This window comes from Quercus suber, unplaced genomic scaffold (genome assembly GCF_002906115.3).
Source record: "Quercus suber isolate HL8 unplaced genomic scaffold, Cork oak 2.0 scaffold_1271, whole genome shotgun sequence".
Lineage (NCBI taxonomy): Eukaryota > Viridiplantae > Streptophyta > Magnoliopsida > Fagales > Fagaceae > Quercus > Quercus suber.
In genome coordinates, this window is record NW_027070663.1 from 12457 (window position 1) to 38471 (window position 26015).

The following is a 26015-nucleotide window of genomic DNA, read 5'->3' on the forward strand; positions in this document are numbered from 1 at the left end:
AATTTAAAGATACCAATTTTCCTAAGGTATGTGGTCTGAGAAGTCAGACATGACCAAGGTTCTGTTTGATACTTTAGGTAATCATCATAATGTGTTAATTTTCTCAAAGCAGATGGTCCGAAGAACCAGGCATAACTAAGGTTCTGTTTAACACTTAAAAAAATAATTGAGAGATACTAATGTTTCCAAGATATGTGGTCCGAGGAGCTAGGCATAACCAATGTTCTATTTGATACTTTAGGTAATCATCATAATGTGTTGATTTTCCCAAAGCAGATGGTCCAAGGAACCAGACATAACTAAGATTCTGTTTAACACTTAGAAAAATAATTGAGAGATACCAATTTTCCCAAGGTATGTGGTCCAAGGAGTCAAGCATGATCAAGGTTCTGTTTGATACTTTAGGTAATTATTATAATGTGTTAATTTTTCCAAAACAGATGGTCCAAGGAACCAGACATAACTAAGGTTCTGTTTAACACTTAGAAAAATAATTGAGAGATACCAATTTTCCCAAGGTATGTGGTCAAGGAGCCAAGCATGACTAAGGTTCTATTTGATACTTTAGGTAATCATCATAATGTGTTAATTTTTCCAAAGCAAATGGTTCGAGGAACCACGCATAACTAAGGTTCTGTATAACACTTAGAAAAATAATTAAGAGATACCAATTTTCCCAAGGTATGTGGTCTGAGGAGTCAGGCATGACCAAGGTTCTATTTGGTACTTTAGAAAAATGGTGAAAAACGTCTAAAACATAATATAACAAACCCACACTAGGTGTAGAAAGCATTTATTAATAATAATACTTCCTAAAACTATTTACATTCCAGGGATGTGGTACAACCCTTTCCTCTAAATCTTCTGGATAGTACGCACTTATTCCAGCCACCGATGTGATACGATATGGCCCTTCCTAGTTGGGTCCTAACTTTCCCCACGTTAGGTTCTTTGCAGTCCCTAAAACCTTTCTTAAGACCAAGTCTCCAACTGTCAGTGGCCTTAGCTTTATGTTGGCATCGTCTTCTAGCTTGAACTTATGTTGATAGTAGGCTAATTGGACCATGGCACTTTCCCTTCGCTCTTCAACTAAGTCTAAGCTCCTCCCCAACAGTTCATCATTGCTGTTGAGAGTGAAGGAACTTGTTCTCAGCGTAGGGAATCCGGTCTCTAGAGGAATAATAGTCTCGGCCCCATAAGTCATGGAAAAGGGCATTTCTCTTGTGGACCTACGAGGTGTAGTCCGGTTAGTCCATAAGACATGTGATAGCTCTTCTACCTATTTCCCCTTTACATCATCTAGCCTCTTTTTAAGTCCACTCACGATGACCTATTAACAACTTCAGCTTGTCTATTACCCTATGGATATGCCGGAGTAAAATACCTGTTCTTTATTCCCAGGTCGCAACAGTATCTCCTAAAGGCTTTACTATCAAATTGGAGTCCGTTGTTCGAGATGAGGGTACGAGGGACCCCAAACGTAGTGACAATGTTTTTCCAAATGAATTGTTTGGCATCCACGTCCCTAATGTTTACCAGTGATTCAACTTCAACCCACTTGGTAAAGTAGTCTGTGCCAACTAACAAATACCTCTTATTCCTTACTGCCTTAAGGAAAGGGTATACAATATCCAAGCCTCATTAAGCGAAAGGCCAAGGACTGGACAGAGGATTAAGGACTCCTCTAGGTAGGTGAATGTTTGGGGCAAACCTCTGGCACTAGTCATACCTCTTTGCATAGTCCTGTGCTTCTTTCTGCATCTTCGGCCACCAGTAGCCTTACGTAAGGGCCCTATGTGATAAAGATCTGCCCCTCGTATGGCTTCTACAAATTCTTTCATGCAATTCTTCCAGGATTAGCTCAACTACTTCAGGGTGTACACACAATAGCTACAAGCTAGAAAAAGATCTCTTATACAACTTCTGGTCCTCGGACAGCCAAAATCGAGGAGCCTTTCTCCGTACTTTGTCAATTTTAGACTTATCCTCTAGTAAAATATCTTCCTTGAGGAACAATACAATAGAGTCCATCCAGCTAGGACTCGCCTTTATTTGATGAACATGAAATACAATTCTTCCCACCTTGTTAGGTTTACATAAGCCCTCTACAAGGATTACCGGAGGTAAACTTTGTGCCGAGAAGGTTGCTAATGTGGCAAGAGAGTCCATTTGCGTATTTTTACTTCTAGGGACTTGTGATAAATTAAAAGACTCAAACCCAAACTGTAAATGTCTAACCTGGTTTAAGTATTCTTGCATTCTGAGATCTTTGACTTCTAACTCTCCTTGAACTTGGCTAACAACCAACCTTGAATCAAAGAACAACTCCACTACCTTTCCACCCATTTTTTGCACCATGATCATCCCTTCCAGTAGAGCTTCGTATCCAACTTCATTGTTTGTAGCCGAGAAGCCCAGCCTTAAGGATTTCTCGATTGTGATCCTCTCTGGAGATATCAGGACTAGCCTCACACCAGATCCCTAGTGATTTGCTGCACCATCAATGTAGACCTTCCAGGACAAAGGTAGAGTACAGAGATTACCCCAACTAATTTTCCACCCATATTCTGCTTTTCTACCCCCTCTTCTACTAGGGTTTCAGTAAACTCAGCTACAAGGTCGGCAAGGACCTGATCCTTTACAAAGGTGCGAGGCATGTATTTAATATCAAAAGACCCTAGAATCGTACCCCACTTTGTAATTCTCCTTGTGCAATCAGTACTCCGAAGTAGAGATTTGAGTGGGAGTTAAGTTAGGACAACAACTATGTGTGACTGAAAATAGTGGGGAAGCTTACGCGTAGCATGCACCACGACGAGAATGGCCCTTTCAAACGGTAAGTAACGAACCTTGGCCTCATGTAGGGATTTGCACACATAATAAACTGGCCCCTGTACGCCACTATAATCCCGTATTAGCACCAAACTCACCACGTGGGAGGCCACCGCAATGTAGGCAAACAAAACTTCATCCACCTCAGGCCTAGACAAGATGGGTGGTCGAGACAAATACTCTTTCAATTGCTAGAAAGCTAGGATGCATTCCTCAATCCATTCAAATCCTTTCCACTTATTCAATAATTAGAAGAAAGGCCTGCATCTGTCCGCTGACTGAGAGATGAATCGGTTTAGAGCAGTGGTCATCCTCGTAAGCCTCTGAACCTCTTTGAAATTTCGAGGTGGTTATAGATTGTTAATTGCTTTAATTTGGTCAGGGTTGACTTCAATTCCATGGTGTGTGACCATGTAGCCCAAGAACTTCCCTGATCCGACACCAAAAGAACATTTGGAGGCATTAAGCAGTAGCTTGTATCTTCTCAAGATATCAAAAATGTTTCCAAGGTCATTAACATAATCGGACTCTACCTTGCTCTTTACCACCATATCATCGATGTAAATTTCGATGTTTTTTCCTAACTAAGGCTCAAACATCCTGGTCATCATCCTCTGATAAGTAGTCCTTGCATTCTTCAAACCAAAGGGCATCACCTTATAATGATAATTTCCAGTAGGAGTGACAAAAGTTGTCTTCTCTTGGTCGTCTAAGGCCAAAGGTATCTGATGATACCCTTGAAAGGCATCTAGAAAGCTTATCTGAGGATGACCCACAGTCGCATCCACCAGTTGGTCAATTCGAAGCATAGGGAAAAGGTCCTTTAGGCAGGCTTTGTTCAAGTTTGTAAAATCTACATATACGCGCCACTTCCTAGTCTTATTTTTTACCACCACTGTGTTAGCTAACCATTTGGGGTAAAAGACTTATTTAATAGCTCCAGCCTGCTTAAGTTTCATGACCTTATCTTTGACAGCATCAGAATGTTCCTTGGATGAATACCGAGGCAGTTGCTTCTTGGGGGTGACAGATGAATTACATTCAGATGTGGTAGATGAAGCTCAGATCCATTCCCAGATCTTCGTAGGCATTCCAGGCGAATACATCACGTTTCTCTTAAGAAATTCTGCTAACTCCCTTTTCTCCTGAGGTGGTAGCTGAGCTCTATTCCGGAATAACTTCTCCAGATCATCATCTATGGCAAATCTCTCTAAATCTTCACATTTAGCCTCCTTAGCTGGCCCATTAGCATGTAATTCCGTAGACTTTGATTGCTATAAACCTTCCTTAACCAAGGCCAAGGACTCAACTGCCGGTTGATGCAAAATTGTAGACACAAGGCATTGCCTAGCCATGGATTGTTTCCCTACCAACTCCTTAATCCGAACTCTTGATGGATATTTCAACTTCTGATACAAAGTTGAAGAAACAGCTCCCAGGGCATGAAGCCAGGGTCTGGCGACTATGGCTGTGTAGGGGAAGAAGGCATCAACCACAATGAAGTCCACTCAACCATTTTTGAGACTGTCTACACAAGTAACCTAATCTGACCTTTTGGAATAATAACTTTTCCATCAAAACTTACCAAAGGTGAATCATAGGCTATCATGTCCTTGAGCTTTAAGTTCAGCCCCTTGTACAGATAAGGATACATAATCTCTGCACCACTTCTCTGATCCACCAATACCCTCTTCATATCATACCCTCCTTTTCTGAGGGTAACTACCAAAATGCCGTCATGTGGCTGGATGGTTCCTGCCTTGTCTTTATCCAAGAAACTCAATGTCGGTCGAATTTCAAATTTAGCCCTCTTCGGCCCTGAATTCGTATCCTCGGTTGGTAGCCGAGCTATAGACATCACCCTGGAGGACTAAGATCCAGTCCTTCCAGGTGCAGCAAAGATGACATTAATTGTGCCTATTGAGGGTCTTGAAAAAGCATTCCCCTGAGTCCCAGACCTTGACGGGTCTCCTTACTCGTTGGGGCGGTGCAAGAGATGTTGTAACCTCCCCTCCTTAACCAGTTGTTCTAGATGATTCCACAATGTTCAGCAGTCCTCGGTGGTATGTCCCAATTCCTTGTGGTATTGGCAATGAAGGCTCTGGTTATGCCTCAAATGGTCTCTACTCATCTTGTTCGGCCATTTGAAGTATGGCTTGTTCTTGATCTTCTCTAAAACTTGATGCACCAGCTCTCTAAACATAGTGTTTACCACTTGAGGAGCTGCAAGCGAAAATTGCCTAGCAAAATCCCTTCGAGGTCTGTTATTGTTGTAGCAGTCCAACCTGAAATTCCTGCTCTCTTGAGGGATAACCTTGCCCTTTGCCTTGTCCTACTATTGGTCCTCCTCAACCCTCTTGTACCTGTCAATTCGATCTATGAGTTAATGTATACTTGTAACAAGTTTCCCAGTCAAAGACTTCCTTAAGCTATGCTCCGCGAGTAAGCCGAGCTTGAAAGTACTCATGGCTACATCGTCAAAATCACCATCAATCTCGTTGAACCTCTCCCAGTATCTATCCAAATATATCTTCAAGGTTTCTCCTTCTCTCATGGACAAAGACAATAAAGAAGCGAACGGTCGAAGAACCTTGCTACACATGATAAAGTGGGATCCAAACACTTGAGTAAGTTCCTTGAAAGAATCAATGGAACTTGCTCTCAAACTATCAAACCACCTCATCGCCACAGGCCTCAAACTGGATGGAAATACCTTGCACATCAAGGGCTTATTCTTAGAGTGTACGACCATCCTTTTTATTGAAGTGGCTAACATGCTTCATAGGGTTTGTTCTTCCATTATACATGGTGAACGTGGGTTGGGAAAAATGCTGAGGAAGTCTCCCTTTCTCAATCTAGCGTGTGAAAGGCGACCTGGAAATTTGGTTAAGTGCTTTACTCATACCGTTGTTTCCCAGGCCGATCGAGGATGAATTTCTATTTCTGCGCTCATGATGATAATCCTCATTAAATGAGAAAGATTCACTAAGGGGATTCCTCGATCTGCGCCTATAGCTACCATCCTCTTCACTTCTAGAAGAGAAGTCAGGATTGGATGGAGCTCACCTTCGCTGCTCATGATGCAAGCTTCTCTTCAGATGATCAACCTCCTTCTGCATATTTCTGGCATTCTCCTCCTGAGTATTTCTAGCATTCTCCTCTTGAGAGACATGGCTCTTACCCTGAGCCTGGCTTTTACTGGTATGGGTAGTATGTACACTTCCCCCCCGATCTCTTTGTCGTTCAAGATCGCAGGGGTAGTCTTCACGCTAAGACCCTATAGACTCTGCCTTATGTGGACCTAAACCTACCATGGTTGAAAGTTGGATTCACTATAACACCAATTCTTCCCACAAACGACACTAATTGTAAAGACTAGATTTGAACTCCCAACCCACTACCTGGATGAACTTAGGCCCAAAAAGCCCAAAATAATGAATTTATAGAGAATGGGTTAGAAAACTAGGCTTTAGTTAATCAAACAAACGCTAGAATGGGTTCAGATGATAAGAGAATGAAAAGAAAAATGTTTGTATTGAAGAAAAATCGTCATCGGCAAGGTCCGAGAATGTCTATTCTTGTTTATTATTCAAGGTCAGTTACAAATTTGGTTCCTGAGTGCTACAGTGTTTTTCTCCTTATTTTTCGATCCCCCATTCTTGTCCTCTTCTTATTCTTTTATATCATCTTTCGTTTTCATTCCCACCTTATACGTGCATGCTAAAGGGTTGGTATTGATACTTGTCCTATCAGCCCCTCGCCTAAGTCACTATATAGTAGCTGTAAGACTGAAACAACACTATTCAGGTATCACCTCCATAATTTTGCAGCCAGAGAGTTAGGTGTAGTGCATTTAATGTGGAGGTAACAGCTTTCTCCTTAGATATTTTAGGGCATTTTCCTATCTAATATCTCTATGATATTTATCAATTCCAACGAGACTTCTTGGAACATCACCCTGAGCGATATACAACCCCTTCGAACCTCGGCATCAATCAGTCAAGGACATATTTATCCTCAGCCCATCCTCTTGAGCCATTATGGTCAAAGTTAACCTCTATTTACTAACACAGTCTTTTCTAATAAGGATTGCTTCTCCTCGAACAACCCTTTGTCCTTGGATTAGGCCATAGACCCGCAACACGAACAAATGATGGGCTCCTGGGCCCAATATCCCTACACAACCCAACCCACCAAACCCTAAAAGCCAACCCAACCCGGCGAGTTGGGTTGGGTCGGATTGGGTCAGTTTTGGCGGGTTGGCTGCACACCCCTACGCATAACCACAAAGAACTATAAATTAGAAAACATTTTATTATGTTCATGATAAAATCTATAAACACGTTGAATGTAATCAATGATTCTGTTAGGATATATATGGTTCACTTGTTAAGAACATGTATCATTCTTTTATGTAATTTGCTAATCCTTTGACAAAATACATTTTACTTGTAATTGAGTAGTTCTAGGTATTTTTAATATTTCAAGAAATAAGATTTCAAGATCAAGTGTTGAAGTCATCAAGTCTATCCAAAAAACAAGCTATGAAAGTGTAAGTTCATTAAAGCTCGATAGCTGTATCTATCGAGCTTAAGAGAGCTGTTCAGCCCCATGTGCTCGACACCTACTCGACAGCTGCTCGACATTTCCTATCTGTCGAGGTTTAAGAAAAACAGATTTTTCTGTTTTGTTTTCTTGGGATCCGTGTTTATGTGTTTGGGCCTTCTTTTCTCCTAACCCTAGACATATAAAAGGATTGTTTTAAGGGCTGTCAAAGAGTACACAAGTTGCACAAGCATTGAGCAAAGTCTGTTCAAGCAATTTGTGACTGTAGACAAAGTTTTGCCCTAATTCATCATTCTTGAAGAAGTTGCTGTGTATGTGCACCTTTGGGTTTTGTGACCAAGCATTTTCTTGATCTTCATCGTTGGGATGAACTCAAGAACTTTGTAGCCAACAACTCTCTCTAGTTGGTATTTGAAGTCACGTACTGGGATCCGCGCATTGGTTAGTCACATACTTAGGAACCGTGCATAAAAAAAGGGAAAATTGTTACTACAGAACAAGTCCAATTGGGTATTGGGGTAATGATTCAACTGTAGGTTGGTATAAGGTACTGGGATTCCTTTACTTGTAATCGTTTGTTGTGATAATAGTAAAATTTTGGGAATGGTGACCTAAAAATCACCCGATGGGGTTTTTGCCGTTAGGTTTTTATCATTCGTAAACAAATCACCGTGTTATTTATTTTCCGTTACATAATTAGTTTATTAGTGATTTGTTTGTGCTACCAAGCGTTTGCATGTTAATTAACTTAATTAATTAACTTGGCTAAATTAATTAGTTTATTTATCACAAGGGTCAATATGCTTTTGGATTATCAGATTCAATAGTATATAAATTTGTTTCTAATAAAGAAAAAAATTGGTACCTTATTTTCAACATTGCTAGCGAGAAAAAAGAGGCAGAAAACCAAATTGGGTAGAATAAAATAAGATGATGATATGTTTGTTTAAATAATAGGGTTTTAGGATATGAAAAATTTACAATTTAACTCTTATCAAAGCCAAACGGGGTGGGTCTAAAAAGTCTAAACCCATCCTTATCCTGCCCCATGGTGTGAGTCTAAAATCTCACCCCATCCTTGCCCTACAACCTTTGCAGATCGGGAAAACCCGTACGCAGTGAAGTGAAGAGGGGTGAGTCAAGCGAGATAGGGCAAAATTGTCATCCCTAATGATAAACACAACTAGTACAAGATTACAACATAAAGCTAGAGTCCAATTTATGATACTACAAATTATATTTGAAAAATCTCATACACGTGCCAAAACTAACAAATTTGTTTTTATATTTGACATTTGGAGACACAAATCTTGAAATTGATGTTGGAAAATTCATTAGTGTAGCGATGAGTGGGTTAGACATACATACATAGATACATTGATGTTGTGAATCAATATGATCATTTAGTTTTGGCCCCCCAAACTAAAATTTCGGGCTCCACCCCTACTTGGGGCGGTGGTTTTAGGATATATTCGCTTTTTGACATCAACTTGTACAACTATTAGCCAAATATTTTAGACACACATATACACACTTTAAAATACCCCTACTTAAGATGACTGGTTGAATCAACCTAGATTTGCTATTTTTTCCATCAAAACAACTCAGCATCAACCCAAATTAACTTCTTCTTCTGCCAAATCAACCCAAAATTGTTAATTTGTTAATACGGGTAATAGGTCAATAAATCCGTTTACCCTAAGTTAATCACTTCTTGTTGGTGCAATCACAATAATAATGGAAATAACACAACGAAAAACTGAATAATACTTCTAAATATTATTAATATAAAAAAAAGAATTATACAACACAATTTGGACTGAGGCATGACACTCGCTCTCTTTCAGGAGATTTAAGCCCTTGGTTGGCTATGATAGGTCACAATCTGAATGACCCCTTGTGATTAACCCTAATTAGTTAATTTAGCCAAGTAATTAATTAATCAATTAATCATGCAATTTTATGGAAGCACAAACAAATCACCAATCAACTAAATATGCAGCGGAAAATAAATAACACGGTGATTTGTTTACGAATGGGGAAAACCCTAATGGCAAAAACCCCACCGGGTGATTTTCAGGTCACCACTCCCGAAACTCCACTATTATCAAATCAAGCGGTTACAAGTAAAGGAATCTCAAGTACCTTACCAACTTACAGTTGAACCCTTACCCCAATACCCAATTGGACTTGATCTGTAGTGACAGTCTCCACCTTTGATGCACGACTCCCAAGTACGTGACTAACCAATGCGCGGATCCAAGTACGCGACTTCAGAACACCAACTGAGGAAGAATGGTTGGCTGCAAAGTTCTTCAGTTCATCCACTTGATGAATAGCAAGAAGATGCTTGGTTACAAAACCCTATAGTGCAAATACACAGCAACTTCTTGATGGAAGATGAACTAGGTCAAGAACTTCGTATGTTAATCATAATTTGCTTAAACAGAGATTGCTCAATGATAATGCAACTTGTGTCTACCTAGACAGCTCTTAAAATAATCCTTTTATATGTTTAGGGTTAAAAGAAAAGAAGGCCCAAAAACATATTCATAGTGGAATTTCATATAACAAATCTCTAAGCCAATTTGCCGCTTCACTAGTTGAAGCTAATGCTATTAATTCAGCTTTCATTGTTGAATTAGCAATTATTGTTTGTCTTTAAGATTTCCAACAAATAGCACCACTACCTAAGGTAAAAATATAACCAATGGTAGAGAGAGAATCACCTGACAAAGTATTCCAATCGGCATCACTAAAACCTTCAAAGCAGGGTACTTTTTATAAAATAAGTCATAGTTTTTGGTACCAATTAAATATCTCATGACTCGCTCAATAGCTTGTCAATAATCTTTACTAGGCTTGCTAGTAAATTTGCTAAGCACTCCTACTGCATATGCAATGTCAGGTCTAGTACAATAAGTAGCATAACGCAAACTACCAATGATACTAGCATAATCCTTTTGATTAAAAATCTCATCATGATTATTCACAGGAAATAAATGAACACTAAAATCAAAAGGAGTAGCTACACTTTTGTGATCATGAAAATTATATTTTCTCAATATTTTCTCAACATAATATGATTGATCAAGATATATTCTATCACATGCTTTTGTAATTTTCATGCCCAAAATAAAATTAGCCTCACCAAGATCTTTCATATCAAAATGGCTTTTAAGCATTTTTTTGTCTTATTTATAACATGCATATTTGAGCCAAAAATCAACATATCATCTACATAGAGGCTAATAATAACATGTAAATTATTCCATGATTTAGAATAAATACATTTATCACATTTATTTGATTTATAACCATTCTAAATCATGCAGGAATCAAACTTTTTATGCCACTGCTTAGGTGCTTGTTTTAAGACATATAGGGATTTAATTAGCTTACATACCTTGCTTTCTTGTCCAGGCTCTACAAAGCCTTCAGGTTGATCAATATAAGTCTCTTCCTCTAGGTCCCCATTTAGAAAAGCAGTTTTTACATCCACTTGATGAATTTTCAAATCAAAAATTGCAACAATAGCAATTAACAATCTAATAGATGTAATTCTTGCTACCGAAGAAAAAGTATCAAAGAAATCAAGATTAGCATTTTGTTTAAAGCCTTTTGCAACAAGTCTAGCTTTAAACTTATCTATTGACCCATCCGGTTTCAACTTTTTTCTAAGGACCCATTTACAACCTATGGTCTTACAACCCGGTGGAAGATCTACTAATTTTCAAGTTCTATTAGAAATTAGAGATTCCATCTCATCATTTACAGCCTCTTTCCAAAATATAGCATCAGGTGATGTTAAAGCCTCTTTTAAATTTTGGGGATTTTCCTCAATGTTAAAAACATAATAATCAAGACCAAAATCCTTTTCAACTCTAGCTCTTTTACTCCTAGGTTCTATTTCAAAATTTTCTTGATTTTGTAAATGTAAAGTAGAAGAACTAGGTTATGACAAAATATTTTCTTCACCCCCACTATTTTTCAATTTAAAAAGAAATTTTTCTTCATGAAAAATTGCATCACCATATTCAAAAATTATTTTGTTTTCAAGATCAAAAAATCTATATGCTGCACTGTAAAGTTGTGATTTACAACTATGTTTTATATTGGCTTTATTCCATGACAAAATGTGTTGTAATTACTTTATTTCACTTCCTTGTATTTTAATTGTATTGGGTTTAGTATCAAGTTGGTGAAAACTCAAGCTTTATTGAAGATCAGTGGATCTCGCGGGTGTGTCGCTGGAAGCTAAGCCGCGAAAGAGTCATGTGAGAAGCACATGACTGGAAGCTGAAGAGTCATGCCAGGCTGTCGTTTTCGTGAGTGTCTCGCGGGTAAGGCCTTCCCGCGAGACAGTCGCGAAACATTCTGCCTGGAGGTTTTTTAAGAGTGACTTTCTTACCCTTCACCCATACTATATATATACCCTCATTACCCACAAATGTAGTAGAGGCTATTCAGAGAGAAAAACCCTAGATAGGTTTTCTACAACACACACACCCATCTTTTGAGAGAGAGCTACTCCTCCTTAGTGAGAAATCATTGTAGCCTCTTCTCCATCCCTCTCCCATTATCATACCTTGAGAGGAGATTTGTACCCAAACACAACCCACACCTATTCAGAGTGTAGAGAGTGTTTTGGAGTTGCTGGGAAGCATTGGAAGAAGCCAAGGATGGCAGATGCAACATGGAGCTTGTTGCGGGATCCAGAGAACTAGGACAAGACACGGTTCCGAGAAGCCTTGTTGGAGTAGGAGCTTAGAGGGCTTAGGTACATCGGGTAGATTAGGCTTGGAGGGTCTCTTGCTTACTCATGTATCCCAACTGATTGTCTAGTGGATCAATTTCCGCTTGGAGGGCGGCGGAGAGGTTTTTCGCCGAGTTCTTCGGTTTCCTCTTCGAAAACTCGTCTCGGTGTTTTCTGTGTTTGCATCCTTCTTCCCTACTCTTGTTTAATTCCATTTTACTGCTGTGTTGCTTAGTTTATGGATTAGAGTAGCTTACTTGTTCATCCGCTCGCTTTTACACTATTCCGCACTTGGTATTAAAGTTGTGTAAAATCTATCGAGCCGTAATTTTAATTGGGCGTCTAAATAGCTCTTGTGTTTTCAACACATTTTCGAGCTTTCATGCACTATTAATCGCATAACCAAGAAAAGTACAAGTAGTAGCTCTTATTCCTAATTTAGGCATTTTAGGGTTAGTAAGCCTTACATAAGCAAGACAACCCAATACTCTCAAATATTCCAAATTTGGCTTATGTCCTTTCCACATCTCAAAAGGTGTGGTGTGTGACTTTTTATGTGGCACCCTTTTCAAAACATGACATGCAATTAAAATAGCTTCACCCCAAAAATGTAAAGGTGCACCAAATTCAATTAACATGGCATTTGTTAACTCAATTAAAGTTCTATTTTTTCTTTCAGCTACACCATTAGAAGCAGGTGAATATGGAGCAGTAGTTTCGTGGATAATTCTCAAAGACTGAACAAATGAGTTGAATGCACTTGATTCATACTTACGGCCTCTATCACTTCTTATTCTTTTTATTTTTCTACCGAATTAATTTTCAACTTCTTTAAAAAAATCTTGAAAATTTTCAAAAGCATCACTTTTATTTTTCAACAAATAAATAGTTGTATATTTTGAGAAATCATCAATAAAAGTGATAATATATCTATTTCCTTCACGAGTTAAAATTTCCTCAAATTCACATAAATCGAAGTGAATTAACTCAAGCAATTCGGTATTTCTTACAACATTTTTATGAGGTCTTTTTGTAATCTTGGCTTGACTACAAGTTTCACATTTTTCAAAATATTTTTGACAGTCTTGGAATTAATTCTAAACTACTCATGATTCCCACATATCTACTATTTATATGACACAAACGAGCATGCCAAAAATTAATAGAAGAAAGCATATAAACTGAACTGGTAGATGCTTTATTATTCTCAACATTCAATTTAAACATTCCATCACAAGCATAACCCTTGCCCATAAATAATCCATTTTTAGTGATTACATAATTATCAGATTCCATAGTTTGCTTAAAGCCAACCTTGTTAAGCAAAAAACTTGACATGAAATTCTTCCTCATGAACGGAGTGTAAAGAACATCTTTCAATGTTAGCACACGTCCAGAAGTGAATTTCAATTCAACCTCACCACTTCCAAGAACCTTGGTTTTGCTAGAGTCACCAAGTATAACATTTTTTTCTTCTTCAAAAAGAGTGTACAATTTGAACCAATTTTTGTCATAGCAGACATGCCTATTAGCACCAGAATCTGCTCACCACCCTTTAACATATTGCACCATATTGATGTTTGTAATCATAACCACTAAAGGCTCTTTGGTTACGTTAGCCTGCGGGACAGATTCACGTTTCCAAAATTTGCAAAATCGAGCAATATGCCCACTCTTGCCACAAACAAAACAAGATCTATTAGTGAAGGGGGTCCTTGGTTCTTATTGTAATTTTTATTCGGGTTTCCCCTTCCTTGAGGTCTATTATTATTTTTAGAGGCTCTCTTATTAGGCTTCAATTGATCATTTCTAGGAAAATGATTTTTGGACATATTATTATTGGCTGAAATAAGGTTTACCTTAGTGGTGGAATTACCATTGTTCTCTTGTGTCATGAGTGCATCTTGTCCTCTAGCCTCCTCCTCCACACGGATGTGTGTGATCAAAGTCTCCAAGGATGTCTCCTTTTGTTTGTACCACAAAGTCTTTTGGAACTCCCTCCAAGATTGTGGTAGTTTGTCAATTATGCCAACTACCACCAAATTGTCTCAAATCTTTATGCCTTCGGATCTCAATTCTGCCACAATCATTTGGAAGTCTTGTACTTGATCCACCACCGATTTTCTATCCACCATTTGGTAACAGAAAAATCTGTTAGCAGCATACTTCTTTGCACCTACCTCCTCAGTATCATACTTGCTTTGTAAAGCTTTCCAAATTTTCTTAGTAGAATTGTAAGTTGTATCATAATAATCACAGAAATGATCGGCAAGACAATTCAATAGATAAAAGCGACAATTATACTCATCTTTTGTATACTTATCTATTTTTTCTTGATGGAGAATATATTCTTCCTCACTCATCTCATCAGTAGGAACTTTTGACAGATTCTTGTTAGTGAGGATGTAGGAGACTTTGAGAAGACTCAAGTAGAAGAGGACATTTCCTTTCCACCTCTTGAAGTGGGCTCCTTTAAAGCGAAAGGGCTTGTTAAGATCTCCAACAGGCTCATTTGGTTTCTCTCGTGTAGGCTCCTTATGGTGAATCTCCTTAAAATTGTTGGTGCAATTACAATAATAATGGAAATAACACAACGAGAAACTGAATAATACTTCTGAATATTATTAGTATAAAGAAAGGAATTACACAACACAATTTGGACTGAGGCGCGACACTCGTTTTCTTTAAGGAGATTTAAGCTCTTGGTTGGCTAAACTTTGTAACCAGTGCAGACCTTCTTTGAATTGTCTCCCCTAGGATACAACAGCCCAACATGTGTCATATGACTAGAACAACCTCTACACAAAGTATTCAAGCCCAAAACTCCACCAGAAAGAACACCCTTCCTTGCCAAGAATCTTCCTATTTTTTAAGTGTACTAATTTATTCTAATTAATTAGGTCCATTATTCTGATTAAGTGGGAGTTACAAATTTAATTGCTGGATATTAATCTAATAGGCTGGAGTTACACAATTAATGGTGAGCCATTACCCCCACTCTTCACCTCCCCCTTGCGCACGTATCTAGCCTAATATCTGAGACAATACATTTTAGCCTATTAATCACCACAAGTAAAAAGAATAAAATAATCTTTCTCATTTTCAATGTGAGATTAAATATTTTCACTAACTCCTTTCTTCCATATTCACTTCCACATCTTTACATTTATGTTATAATATTTATGCATTTTAATTATTTAATATTAAAATGTTCCAACACTTCTTGACACACAAATCAACATAAGGACAACGCTCTTGCATGATTATTTAGCTTTGTGATATTGTTCTAAACTTTGTTTTTAAATTTTTTGATCAAGCTATTTATTTGTAATTGTCGGATTATCTTTTGTTGTTTAGTGACAAGAATTTGTGTATCTTTTTTTCTTTTTCCTTTTTTTTTTTTTTAATGAAAAACAAAGTTTTATTGCAACAAAAGAGAGAATAACTAAGAAGCAGCCTTTGTACAATCACGATTGACCCAACTAACATCTTATAAACTGAAATGCACAACAAGAGTTTGAACTTTACCTGCAAAATTAAGCGGTCTCCAGGGAATACGCTGCTTGAGAGCTTTAACTACGTCAATGCAATTTTTGGAATCACTTTCCACTTCAGCATTGTGTATATTCAATCCGCTTGCCAAAATAATTGGCCGGTGAATTGTGTATCATCTAGGAGTAATTCCAAAGTTGTAGATTAAAAGCAAAATGAAATACACAAAACCCATAAAGAGATATGTAATGATATTTACAATCTGGCCTCGATGACCATTTGTTCTACAAACGCAGTGAAATAAAATTAATAGTTTCATTATCGCTCTTCTTAAATCTATTATACTAACAGGCAACAAAGAGAAATTCCATTGTCATGAAACTAAGATAATGAACACGCTAAGGGACCAAACCCATGACCCATCTTCTTAAGAACATAGCTTACAATTGCAGCTAAATATTTTACGTTAAACATAGCCACCATTAACACGAATAACTTGGCCGTTAACCCACTCACTGGCATCAGTAGCCAAAAACCCGACAAGAGGTGCCACATCCTTAGTCTCACCGAGCCTATTTAATGGGCATTCTTCAATAACGCTCTTCACCTGTTCCTCAGTCTTCCCAGTAAAAAAGAGCTCAGTGGCAATTGGCCCCGGTGCCACACAATTGGCAGTAATTCTAGTCCCTTTGAGCTCCTTTGCTAGTATCTTGGTCATGGTCTCCACTGCAGCCTTTGATGCTGTGTATGCCGCAGCTCCTGGCTTTAATGCACCCACCAAAGATGATGATAATAATATAATTCGACCCCCACCACCCCGTTTGATACGGTTTGCTGCTTCTTTACAGCACAAGAATGCCCCTCTAGCATTGACTCTACAAGAATCGCATGCAGACTTCATAAGATTTAAAAAAAAAAAAATCAATAGCACTTTGCGTTTTAATTGAATCCTATATATTTGATAGGCATTTGTGTGGGTTTGGACCAAGACAAAAATTAGTGAGCTGCAGTGTATGCATCCATGATTTATTTACATAATTTGCATCCATAATCAATGTATCTATTCTACATATATGATTTAGATAAGAATAATGCTAAGAACACAATATTTTTTCACAAGTGTTAACATCATTTGTTGTGATTAGACTTTAGAACAAAACACTTTCATGTTCAATTACCGCTAACATTATTTTATTTTACATCAATTGGTAGGTTATCTTAAAAGTTATGAAAAATATTGTCTTCTAGATTTGTTAAGGATCCATACCCGACCCAATATAGTGTATTGCTTATTTTCATTGAATTTTATTCTACCAATTAGATCCAGGTCGCGCACAACTTAATAAAAAATCTATATTTGAATTTAAAATGAAAAACATGGTGTTAATGTCATCCAAAATAAATAACACAAGTAGTTTTTTATTTTAGGTATCCACTAACTTATGCCTAAAGTTTGATATCCAATTGTAGTCTTCGTGTCATCTTGCATAGCATTGTGTAAAACTACTAAAATACACTTTCAGCGTACAAAAGATGCTACTGATTTAGCGATACATATACAAACCAGACATATTTTCATATGAATAATTTTAACTAAAATTGTAGTTATCTTACCTTAAAAAGACAAATCCTTAATACTAATAATAAGAAAAACAAGTACTTATAAAAATAAAAAATAAAAATAAAAAAAAGAAGAAGAGAGAATTAGGCGAAAAGAATACCTGAAGATATTATCAAAATCCTCGAGAGAAGTGTTAGCAATAGTTGGGTACTTAGAATCAATGATTCCAGCAGAATTGACCAAGATATGGACAGGGGAGTTGAATGCCTCCTCGGCTTTGTCGAAGAGGGACTTGAGCTGGGTTGGGTCGGACACGTCGGCACGGATCGTAATGGCTCGTGGGGTGTTGTTGTTGAGAGAAGAGGATAATGAGTTGTTGATCTGGGAGGCTACGAGTTCAGCTTCATGGGTTGACTTGGAGGAGGTGTGGTTGATAACAAGTTTAGCGCCGAGAGAGCCCAAGTGGAGTGCGATGGCTTGCCCAATTCCGCGGGCGGACCCAGTCACGATGGCTACTCGGTCTTGGAGTGGTTTTGGCTGAGAAAGAGAAGGGCTTGGGATTTGGATTTGATTTTCTGATTCTGAAGCCATGAGGTAAGGTCTTTTGAGAGTGGAGATGCTGTGTGCGCAAATACAATACGCTAAACAGAAATGATATATTTATTTAGAGAAATCTATGCAGGTTGTTATGGGTTAATTTGAGGAATTAGAATCGATAATAATTTACTATTTATAATTTGTAGGAAAAAAATTGTAAAAATTTTGTGAACATAAATCACTTCTTATTTATTTAGATTTAAAGTTTTAGAAAACTCATGTCATGATCTTGGTAAGCGACGGCCTCTGCATTGGGCCATTGTGCCATCAGCCATGGCGTGGGCACTAGGCAGCATGCACCATTGAGCGGTGAGAAACAAATCTTCTTCTTATTATTATATTTTTTTCTTAAGAAAGGAAAAAATAAAAATATCTTTTTTTTTATTCATAAAGGAAAAAATATATTTGCTTATTTAAATCCAACCATCAAATTACCAAAAACAAAATTCAAATCCTTTTATTAAAAAAAAAAACAAAAAAACAAAAACAAAAACAAAAACAAACAAACAAACAAACAAATCCAAGCCCAACTAATTCAAATAGCAGTTAGTTCTCAACTTAGATGCTTAGGAGGTTCTGCTTCCTAACTCTAGCCTGTAGTATTCCTTTTTCCTTTCTCAATGAGAAAGAAGTGTGCTTCCCTTTAGTAACTCTGTCACTAGAAGGGCTAGGGTTTCTCTTCATTCGTGGGGTGGAGAGACAGTTCAATGTAGGAATGGAAGAATTAACTCGCCGATGTGATAATCTCTCTCTTTCGGTGAGGGAGGATAAGAAAGTCACTTTATCAAAGAAACGCCATGTATTAGAGTTTGTGTTAGCAGCAAAATTCTATATGAAGAGAGCTTTGAGCATGGATGCAATGGTTCGCACCTTTTGACCACTATGGCGTACTAAGGAGAATTTCCACATCACAAATGCTGGAAATAATATTCTACTATTTGCTTTTGAATTGGAGGTAGACGCCGAAAAGGTTCTTTTAAGGGAACCATGGTCATATGATAGACATATGCTGATTATTCAACGTTTTAATGGCAGTAGGCCTTTGAAAGAAGTAGAGTTCAAGCATTGTTCCTTTTGGGTTCAGATTCATGATATCCCTTTTAAGTTCATGACTTTGGAGATTGCACTGGAAATAGGCGAGACAGTGGGATCAGTAATGGTTCCACAAGATTGGTCTGAGATGAAGAGGGGTACGCTCATGCGTATCCAGGTCAAGATTGATGTTACAAGGGCTCTTTACGATGGGAGGAGAGTTGCTTTTGAGGATGGTTTGGAGGGTTGGATTGCTTTTCAATACAAAAGGCTTCCTAATATGTGCTTCTAGTGTAGGATGTTATCGCATGATGATAAGGAATGCGAACTATGGCTAAAGAGTAAGGGTACTATCTCAATAGATCAGCAACAATTAGGGCATTGGATCAGAGCCTTTTCGTTTAGTCCAGGTAGACGTTAGATTATTGAAGTGAAGGGTTTTGAACTAGCTACCTCAAAAAAACAATCTCCATTGATTGAAATTGGGGATGAATCGCTGCATTGGGCAAGCAAGTCTCACCACCCTCTATTAACTAACGGTGAGGAGGAGGGTGGGGGAGAGCAGACAACCAATCAAAGGTAAAGCCAACGAGGGGGGCAGGACAAGATGGTTTAGATTCAAATTTGAATTTCTCCATGAATGAGGGGAATTCAAAGAATAACAGATTATCTGCGGATTTTGAGGCTATAATTGAGGAGTTAGATAAGGATATATCTGAAGGGCAACCTACTTTAAAACTTGTTGTTGCTAAAATTGTTCGTGAGATTAATGGAAGTAATTCGAAAACAGATGGGAATGTGGATGTATCAAAAAACAAGGAGAGATCAGTGGGATATTTAGATGCTCTAAAGAGTCAAGACCCAAAAAATCATGATTCTGGAGAAGCGAATCCTAGTTTTTCGATGGGGTAGACTAAAGATAAGGTTGGAAAAAGGGCACCAAATTGGGAAAAAGAAAATTTGAAAGGAGTGGCTGGCGAAGGAAAGACTGTAGACGGACCTAGCCTTATTAAAGAGCTGAAACAGGGCATGTAGACCAGGCTAACCAATAGGCCCAACATGGAAGTGATGAGTACTGATTGTTAGGGGGTAGAAGGCCTAAAATGTAAACCAGGGTAACTGATTACCCCAAGGATTTTAGCCCTAGTAGTGAGAAGAAAATGAAGGTTGATGAGGAAACAAAAAAACTAAGTGTTATCTTTGCTACACACCTAGGATAGGCGAAGGTTGCTGAGTAACCCTGCTCGGTCCAGTAAGTTTGTTAAGCTGGAATTGTCGAGGGTTTGGAAACCTTTAAACAATTAATGCCTTAAAAAATGTAATTAGGTTAGAAGATCCCACTTTTGTTTTCTTAATGGAAACAAAATCTAATGAAGACTGGATGATATTTGTATGTAATCAATGTGGCTTTAGTCAAAGTGTTATTGTCCCAAGTGATGGACTTGGTGGAGGATTGGATTTATTTTGGAAGTCTAAGATAGGAATGGTGGTACAAAAAGTTTCTCTGGCCCATATTGATGCAATTGTTGATGGTGGTGAAAAGTTTGGTTCTTTTGCATTTAACGGGCTTCTATGGGAATCCTAACATAGCTTTAAGGGTAGAGTCATGGAATTTACTCAAGTCACTTGTGGGGTTTCTCAATTACCATGGTTGGTTATTGGAGACTTCAATGAGATCACATGCCCCATGGAAAAGAAAAGGGGTGCTCTTAGGCCCAACCATCAAATGACTAGATTCAATAATTCTATTAATTATTGTGGGTTGAGGAAGGTGGCCTTTGTTGGGCCAAGATTTACATGGTTGTACTAGAAAAGAGATGGAACGCAACTAAGAGAGAGATTGGATAGGGCTTTGGCTATGCAGGATTGGTTCTTTATGTTCCCCACGGCAAAGTTAATCCACAAATCTTTTTATGCCTCTGATCATAGTCCCTTGCTCCTGAATTTTCTTCATAAGCCAAAAAGGAAGAAAGCAAAGAAGCTATTTCATTTTGAAGTTATGTGGCTAAAAGATACAAGGTGCAATAAGTTTGTTTCAGATGCGTGGAGTAAGGGTTATTGATTTCAAAGGTTCCATTCCCGATTGTATCATGTCTAAAGTTGTGTAGGTTGAGATTGGATGCTTGGAATCAGTCAGAGTTTGGGCATGTAGGAAAGCAGATCTCACAATTGCAAAAGTTGTTGAAGTGGCTAGAACTACAACCTACATCTGTTGATACCATTAGAAGTCTTTAAGATACTAGAGCATAACTCAATTGTTGGTTAGATAAAGAGAATGGTATGTGAAAGCAGCGATCTCGGCTAAACTAGTTTCAGGTAGGTGATCGAAACACCAAGTTTTTTCATGCTAAAGCTTTAGCCCGATTTTGAAAGAATCTGATTGATGGTGTTTTCGATTCAAATGAAGTTTGGCAGGAGGAAAGTTAAGACATGAACATATTTTTTAGGAGTATTACTCGGATTTGTTCACCTCTTCTAATCCTTCAGATTTCTTAGAAATTATGAATGTGGTTTAGCCTAAGGTGGATCAAGCTATAAATAATTGGCTCATCAGAGAATTTCAGGCAAATAAGGTGCAACAAGCCTTGAAGCAAATGTATCCATAGAAAGCACCAGGCCCTGATGGTATGCCCCCATTATTTTTCCAACACTTCTGGCCTAAGATAGGTGGTGTATTCACTAAAACACTGTTGGATTTTTAAAATTTTGGGATCACACCATTGAAATTTAATGAAACTCATATTGTTCTAATTCCAAAAACAAACAATCCTAAGAAAGTGACTGAATATAGACCAAGCAACTTGTGTAATGTGATTTATAAACTTGCTTCCAAAACATTGGCTAATAGGCTCAAGAAGATTCTACCCTCTATTATGAGTGACACTCAAAGTGCTTTTGTGAGTGGAAGATTAATCACAAATAATGTGTTGGTTGTGTTTGAGACAATGCACCACATAAATCAGAGAAAATGGTGAGATGGCTCTAAAACTTGACATGAGTAAAGCTTACGAGAGGGTGGAGTGGGCATGCCTAGACAAAATTATGAGAAGTTGGGATTTCATCAACGATGGAGAAGTTTGATAATTCAGTGGATCTCAATGGTAACCTATTCAATCAAAATCAATGGTAAGCCCAATGTTCAAATTGTCCTTACTCAAGGCCTTCGCCAAGGTGATCCCCTTTCACCCTACTTGTTCTTACTGTGTGCATCAGGTCTTTCTGCTCTGATTAATAATGTTGTGGGTATGGGAAATATGGAAGGCATTTCTATATGCAGGGGTGATCCTAATATCTCTCACCTATTTTTTGCAGATGACAGTTGTTGAGGTCCAAAATATTATAAGTATTGAAGTCCAAAACTAATGGGCCCTCAAAGATAAGGAATACCCAATCTGTGAGCTAATGCCCATTTAAAATGGGTAAAACGAAGCCCAAGCTCATGAATGGGTAAGCCCTGGGCCTTAGAGAAAGAAGAAAAAAGCAGAGGAAGCTTGGCCTAACCTTTGTGAGAAGAGCTCCCAAGAAGCCCAAAAAGGGATTGGACCAGAACACCTTTGAGCTACCAGAAACAGTGAGGAGATCCTCGGGAAGTGCTGGAAAGAATCAGCTAGGTATTAGATAGTTCAGGGAAGCATTCTCATGGACACAAGGAATGAAGAAAGACACGTCCCATCAGCTGCCCACAACTCATAAGAAAGGGCTTTGGAAACAGATGATGACTTAGGAACCAGCACTTGATAAAGAGAAGCTTGGTACTTTGGGAAGAGCAGGAAGGTGGCTGGGGATCTTTCAGCCTGATAGGGAGGAATCTGCCTATTTGAAGAAAAAAGATAAAAGGTAAGGTAGCCAAAAAAGGGTTCTGAAAAGTCTTTCTAGAAGTCTTGGAAAAAGAAATTAAAAGTCAGCCCTTAAGACCCCCAAAGAGAGGAAGATCAGATGGGAACTTTTGGGAGGAAATATCAAAAAAAGAATGTAGTAAGAAATGAGGAAAGGACCAGCCACCAATGTTTCTGACACAACATTGGTTCTAGTACCCAGGGCAACAAATGGAGAGAATCAATGGCACACCAAAAATCCTAGGAAGGTACTATAAAAGGGGGATCAAGCCATCAGCAAAACTCACTCCGCAACAATTAATCAAAACAAAAGAAGCATTAGAAAGAGTGATTAAACGTCAAAAAAATAGAGAAAAGAGAGACACATTGTGAAGGATCCTATGATAAGCACTTGAGGATACACTTGGATTCAAGGGGATTCAAGCCTCACAAGTCTTAGAAGCCTAAAAAAAGCTATCCAAGTCTATGACTTTTGAAGTTATTTGAACCTCGTGGCATATCCTAGCGAAAATAGGGCTTAATGTATTAAAAACTCAACATAATGACATACCACTTTATTTTTTGAGGATCCCAAACATCCTTATTTGCACCTTTTAAATAATTATTTATTTTTCCTTGGCCACTTATTTTACAATATGTATATGTTTGCACGTATGAATGTGTATGTGTTGTAGGGCCCATGTTTTTGTGCATAAATTGGTTCATAATCAACCCATTATAGCTGCGGTGAACCAAGCCCAGTCTACCAACAAACAAATATAAAACCTTTTGGGGGCCCAGGATCCTCGTCATCACTTAGGCCTAGGTACTAACCAAACTAAGAAGCCACAACAGTTTTATTTTTTGCAAAGCCACCACTGAGGAGTGTGAAGTGTTGCAACAAGCTTTGTAGGTTTATGAACAGTCGTCTGGTTAGCAGCTGAATAGAGCAAAGACTTCTCTTTTCTTCAGCCCCAACACTCCAGCTAAAATTCAAGAGAAGATTAAATCTAGATTTGGAGCTCAAGTGATTAAACAGCACAAGAAGTACTTGGGACTCCCTTCGTTAATAGGGAGAAATAAAAAGAACACTTTCAAAGAATTGAAGGAGAAGTTGGCCAAAAAGCTTGCAAGTTGGAAGGAAAAGTTGTTGTCCAAGGCTAGGAAGGAAGTGCTAATAAAAGCAGTTGCATAAGCCATACCTACCTACATGATGAGTTGTTTTAAAATTCTTGAGACTCTTTTTGACAAGATGACAAGCCTAATATAAGGAATTTTTGGTGGGGCCAATGCAAGAAAGAGCACAAGATGGCATGGATCAGTTAGGAAAAACAATGCTCCTCGAAGGCATGTAGGGGTATGGGGTTTAAGCAACTAAAACAATTCAATTTGGCTTTACTGGCTAAACAAAGGTGGAGGTTGCAGTCTGGTCGTGATTCTCTATTGTATAGAGTTTTTAAGGCAAGATACATACCCAATAGTGACTTTGTCAATGCTATCATGGGGAGTAATCCTTCTTACACCTAGAAGAGCATAATGACAGCTCAAGAAGTTGTGAGGAAGGGGGTCAAATGGCAAGTGGGCAACGGACATAGTATACAAATCTAAAAAGACAAGTGGCTGCCAACACCTTCTACATATAAGGTAATTTCTCCTCCCTCGTGCTTACCAGTCCAAGGTTGTAAAACTAATAGATTCGACTAATGGAACCTAGCAGAATGAGCTAGTCCAACAAGCTTTCCTTCCTCATGAAGCTGATGTAATACAGGGAATAGCTCTGAGTTCCAAACTCCCAGCTGATAGGCAAGTATGGGCAACAACAACAAACAGTTTGTTCAGTGTGAGAAGTGCATATAAAATGGCAATGGAGATGGTCTCAGGGATGCCTCAGGTACAGCTTCAGATAGCAGCAATCTAAGGAAGTCTAGAAATACATTTGGCGTGTTAATGTTCCGCATAAAGTTCGCCATTTTACATGGAGAGCGTGCAAAGACATTCTGCATACAAAAGAAAACTTGGTGAGAAGAAGAGTAGTAATGGAGAGTTGCTGTGAGGAGTGCCAAGCGAGGGTGGAATCATTGGGTCATTCCTTTTGGGAATGTTCGAAAGCAAGGGAGATCTAGTCTATATCAGAGTTGCTTCTTGTGAAGGATGACCTCCATTTCAATTCTTTCATGGATTTCCTATGGTATGTTGTCATGGAAGCTCATTGGGATCAATACCATATCGAGAAGATAATTATGGTGTCGTGGACTATGTGAAAAAATAGAAATAAGACCAGAAACGATGGAGAGAAGAAAAGTAGCAGCATTTTACTCCAAGGAGCTCTAGATTATTTGTGGGAATATCAATCTAGCTTGGTGGAACCAGTTATGCAGAAGGAAAAGTTGCCTTCAAATTGGATACCGCCTCCACAGAATTGTTACAAAATAAACGTGGATAGAGCTGTCTTTGCAACCCATAAAATGGCTGGTGTAGGAATTCTAATCCAAGATGCAAATGGTAAGGTGATTGGAGCATGCAGTAAGAAGATAATGGCACCTCTTGGCGCCATTAAAGCTGAAGCAAAAGCTTTTGAGATTGGATTACAATTCACGAAAGATTTACTTATCCAAGATTTTGTCCTTGAAGGTGATTCGCTGATTTTGGTAAAAGCCTTGAAAGAATTATTGCCTCCTCCATTTGCTATTGCTGCACTCTTTATAGCTCAATGGCTACTGCACAGGAGTTTCGTCATGTTGATATATCCCATGTCCATAGGCAAGGCAATAAGCTAGCCCATTTACTAGCAAGACATGCCTTTGGCATTTCTGATTTTTATGTGTGGATTGAAGAGAACCCCTATTTTATTGAACAAGCTCTTCTTTATGATGTATTTGTTGCTTTCAATTCTTAGAGTCTATTTGGGATCCACTTATTTTGCTGAAATTGAATTTTTTTTTTATAAAGGTACTATAGATAAAGGTAAAAGTTAGCTGAAATAGTACAATAAGACTCATAAATAGTATCAAAAAGTGCAGTGAAACTCATAAATGTAGCAAAAATAAGCTGAATAGTAAAATAAGTTAGCAAAATAATTTTTTCCAAATATACACTTAGCGTGTGTTTGGATTGGGCGAAATGCCCAATCCTTGCATTCTACGTTTTGTCCGTAAGTCCATAGGTACTTTCACAAACCCACAAAAGTCATCCAAACACAGATTTTAATATAAATTTAGGTCCCAAAGCACTATTTACATATTTAAAAATTATTTTGCTGCAGTGTTTTCAATAATAAGTTTTCAGTTTTTAGCAAATAAGCAGTATCCAAACACACCCTTCTTTATGCAGTATCCCCATTAAAAAAAAAAAAAAAAAATTCCAA

At 38.1% G+C, this 26015-nt stretch overlaps 1 protein-coding gene across 1 annotated transcript; it reads right to left on the reverse strand.

Annotated features, from left to right (window-relative positions):
• Positions 1-15880: 15880 nt before the first annotated feature.
• Positions 15881-17936, reverse strand: LOC136065882 (NADPH-dependent aldehyde reductase-like protein, chloroplastic). Its single transcript, XM_065769683.1, has 2 exons — positions 17368-17936; positions 15881-16521 (listed from the first exon to the last, which is right to left on the reverse strand). Exons 1-2 carry the CDS (start codon positions 17796-17798, stop codon positions 16113-16115), a joined length of 840 nt encoding a protein of 279 aa, XP_065625755.1. The 5' UTR covers positions 17799-17936; the 3' UTR covers positions 15881-16112.
• Between the last annotated feature and the right edge of the window lie 8079 nt (positions 17937-26015).

What these genes read in the sequence shown, in the direction of transcription:
- LOC136065882 (XM_065769683.1), bottom strand. Translation starts at nt 17,798, where the DNA reads ATGGCTTCAGAATCAGAAAATCAAATCCAAATCCCAAGCCCTTCTCTT. An exon ending in GATTTTGATAATATCTTCAG is followed by an intron (nt 16,522 to 17,367) that starts GTATTCTTTTCG and finishes CGATTCTTGTAG; the next exon opens with AGTCAATGCTAGAGGGGCAT.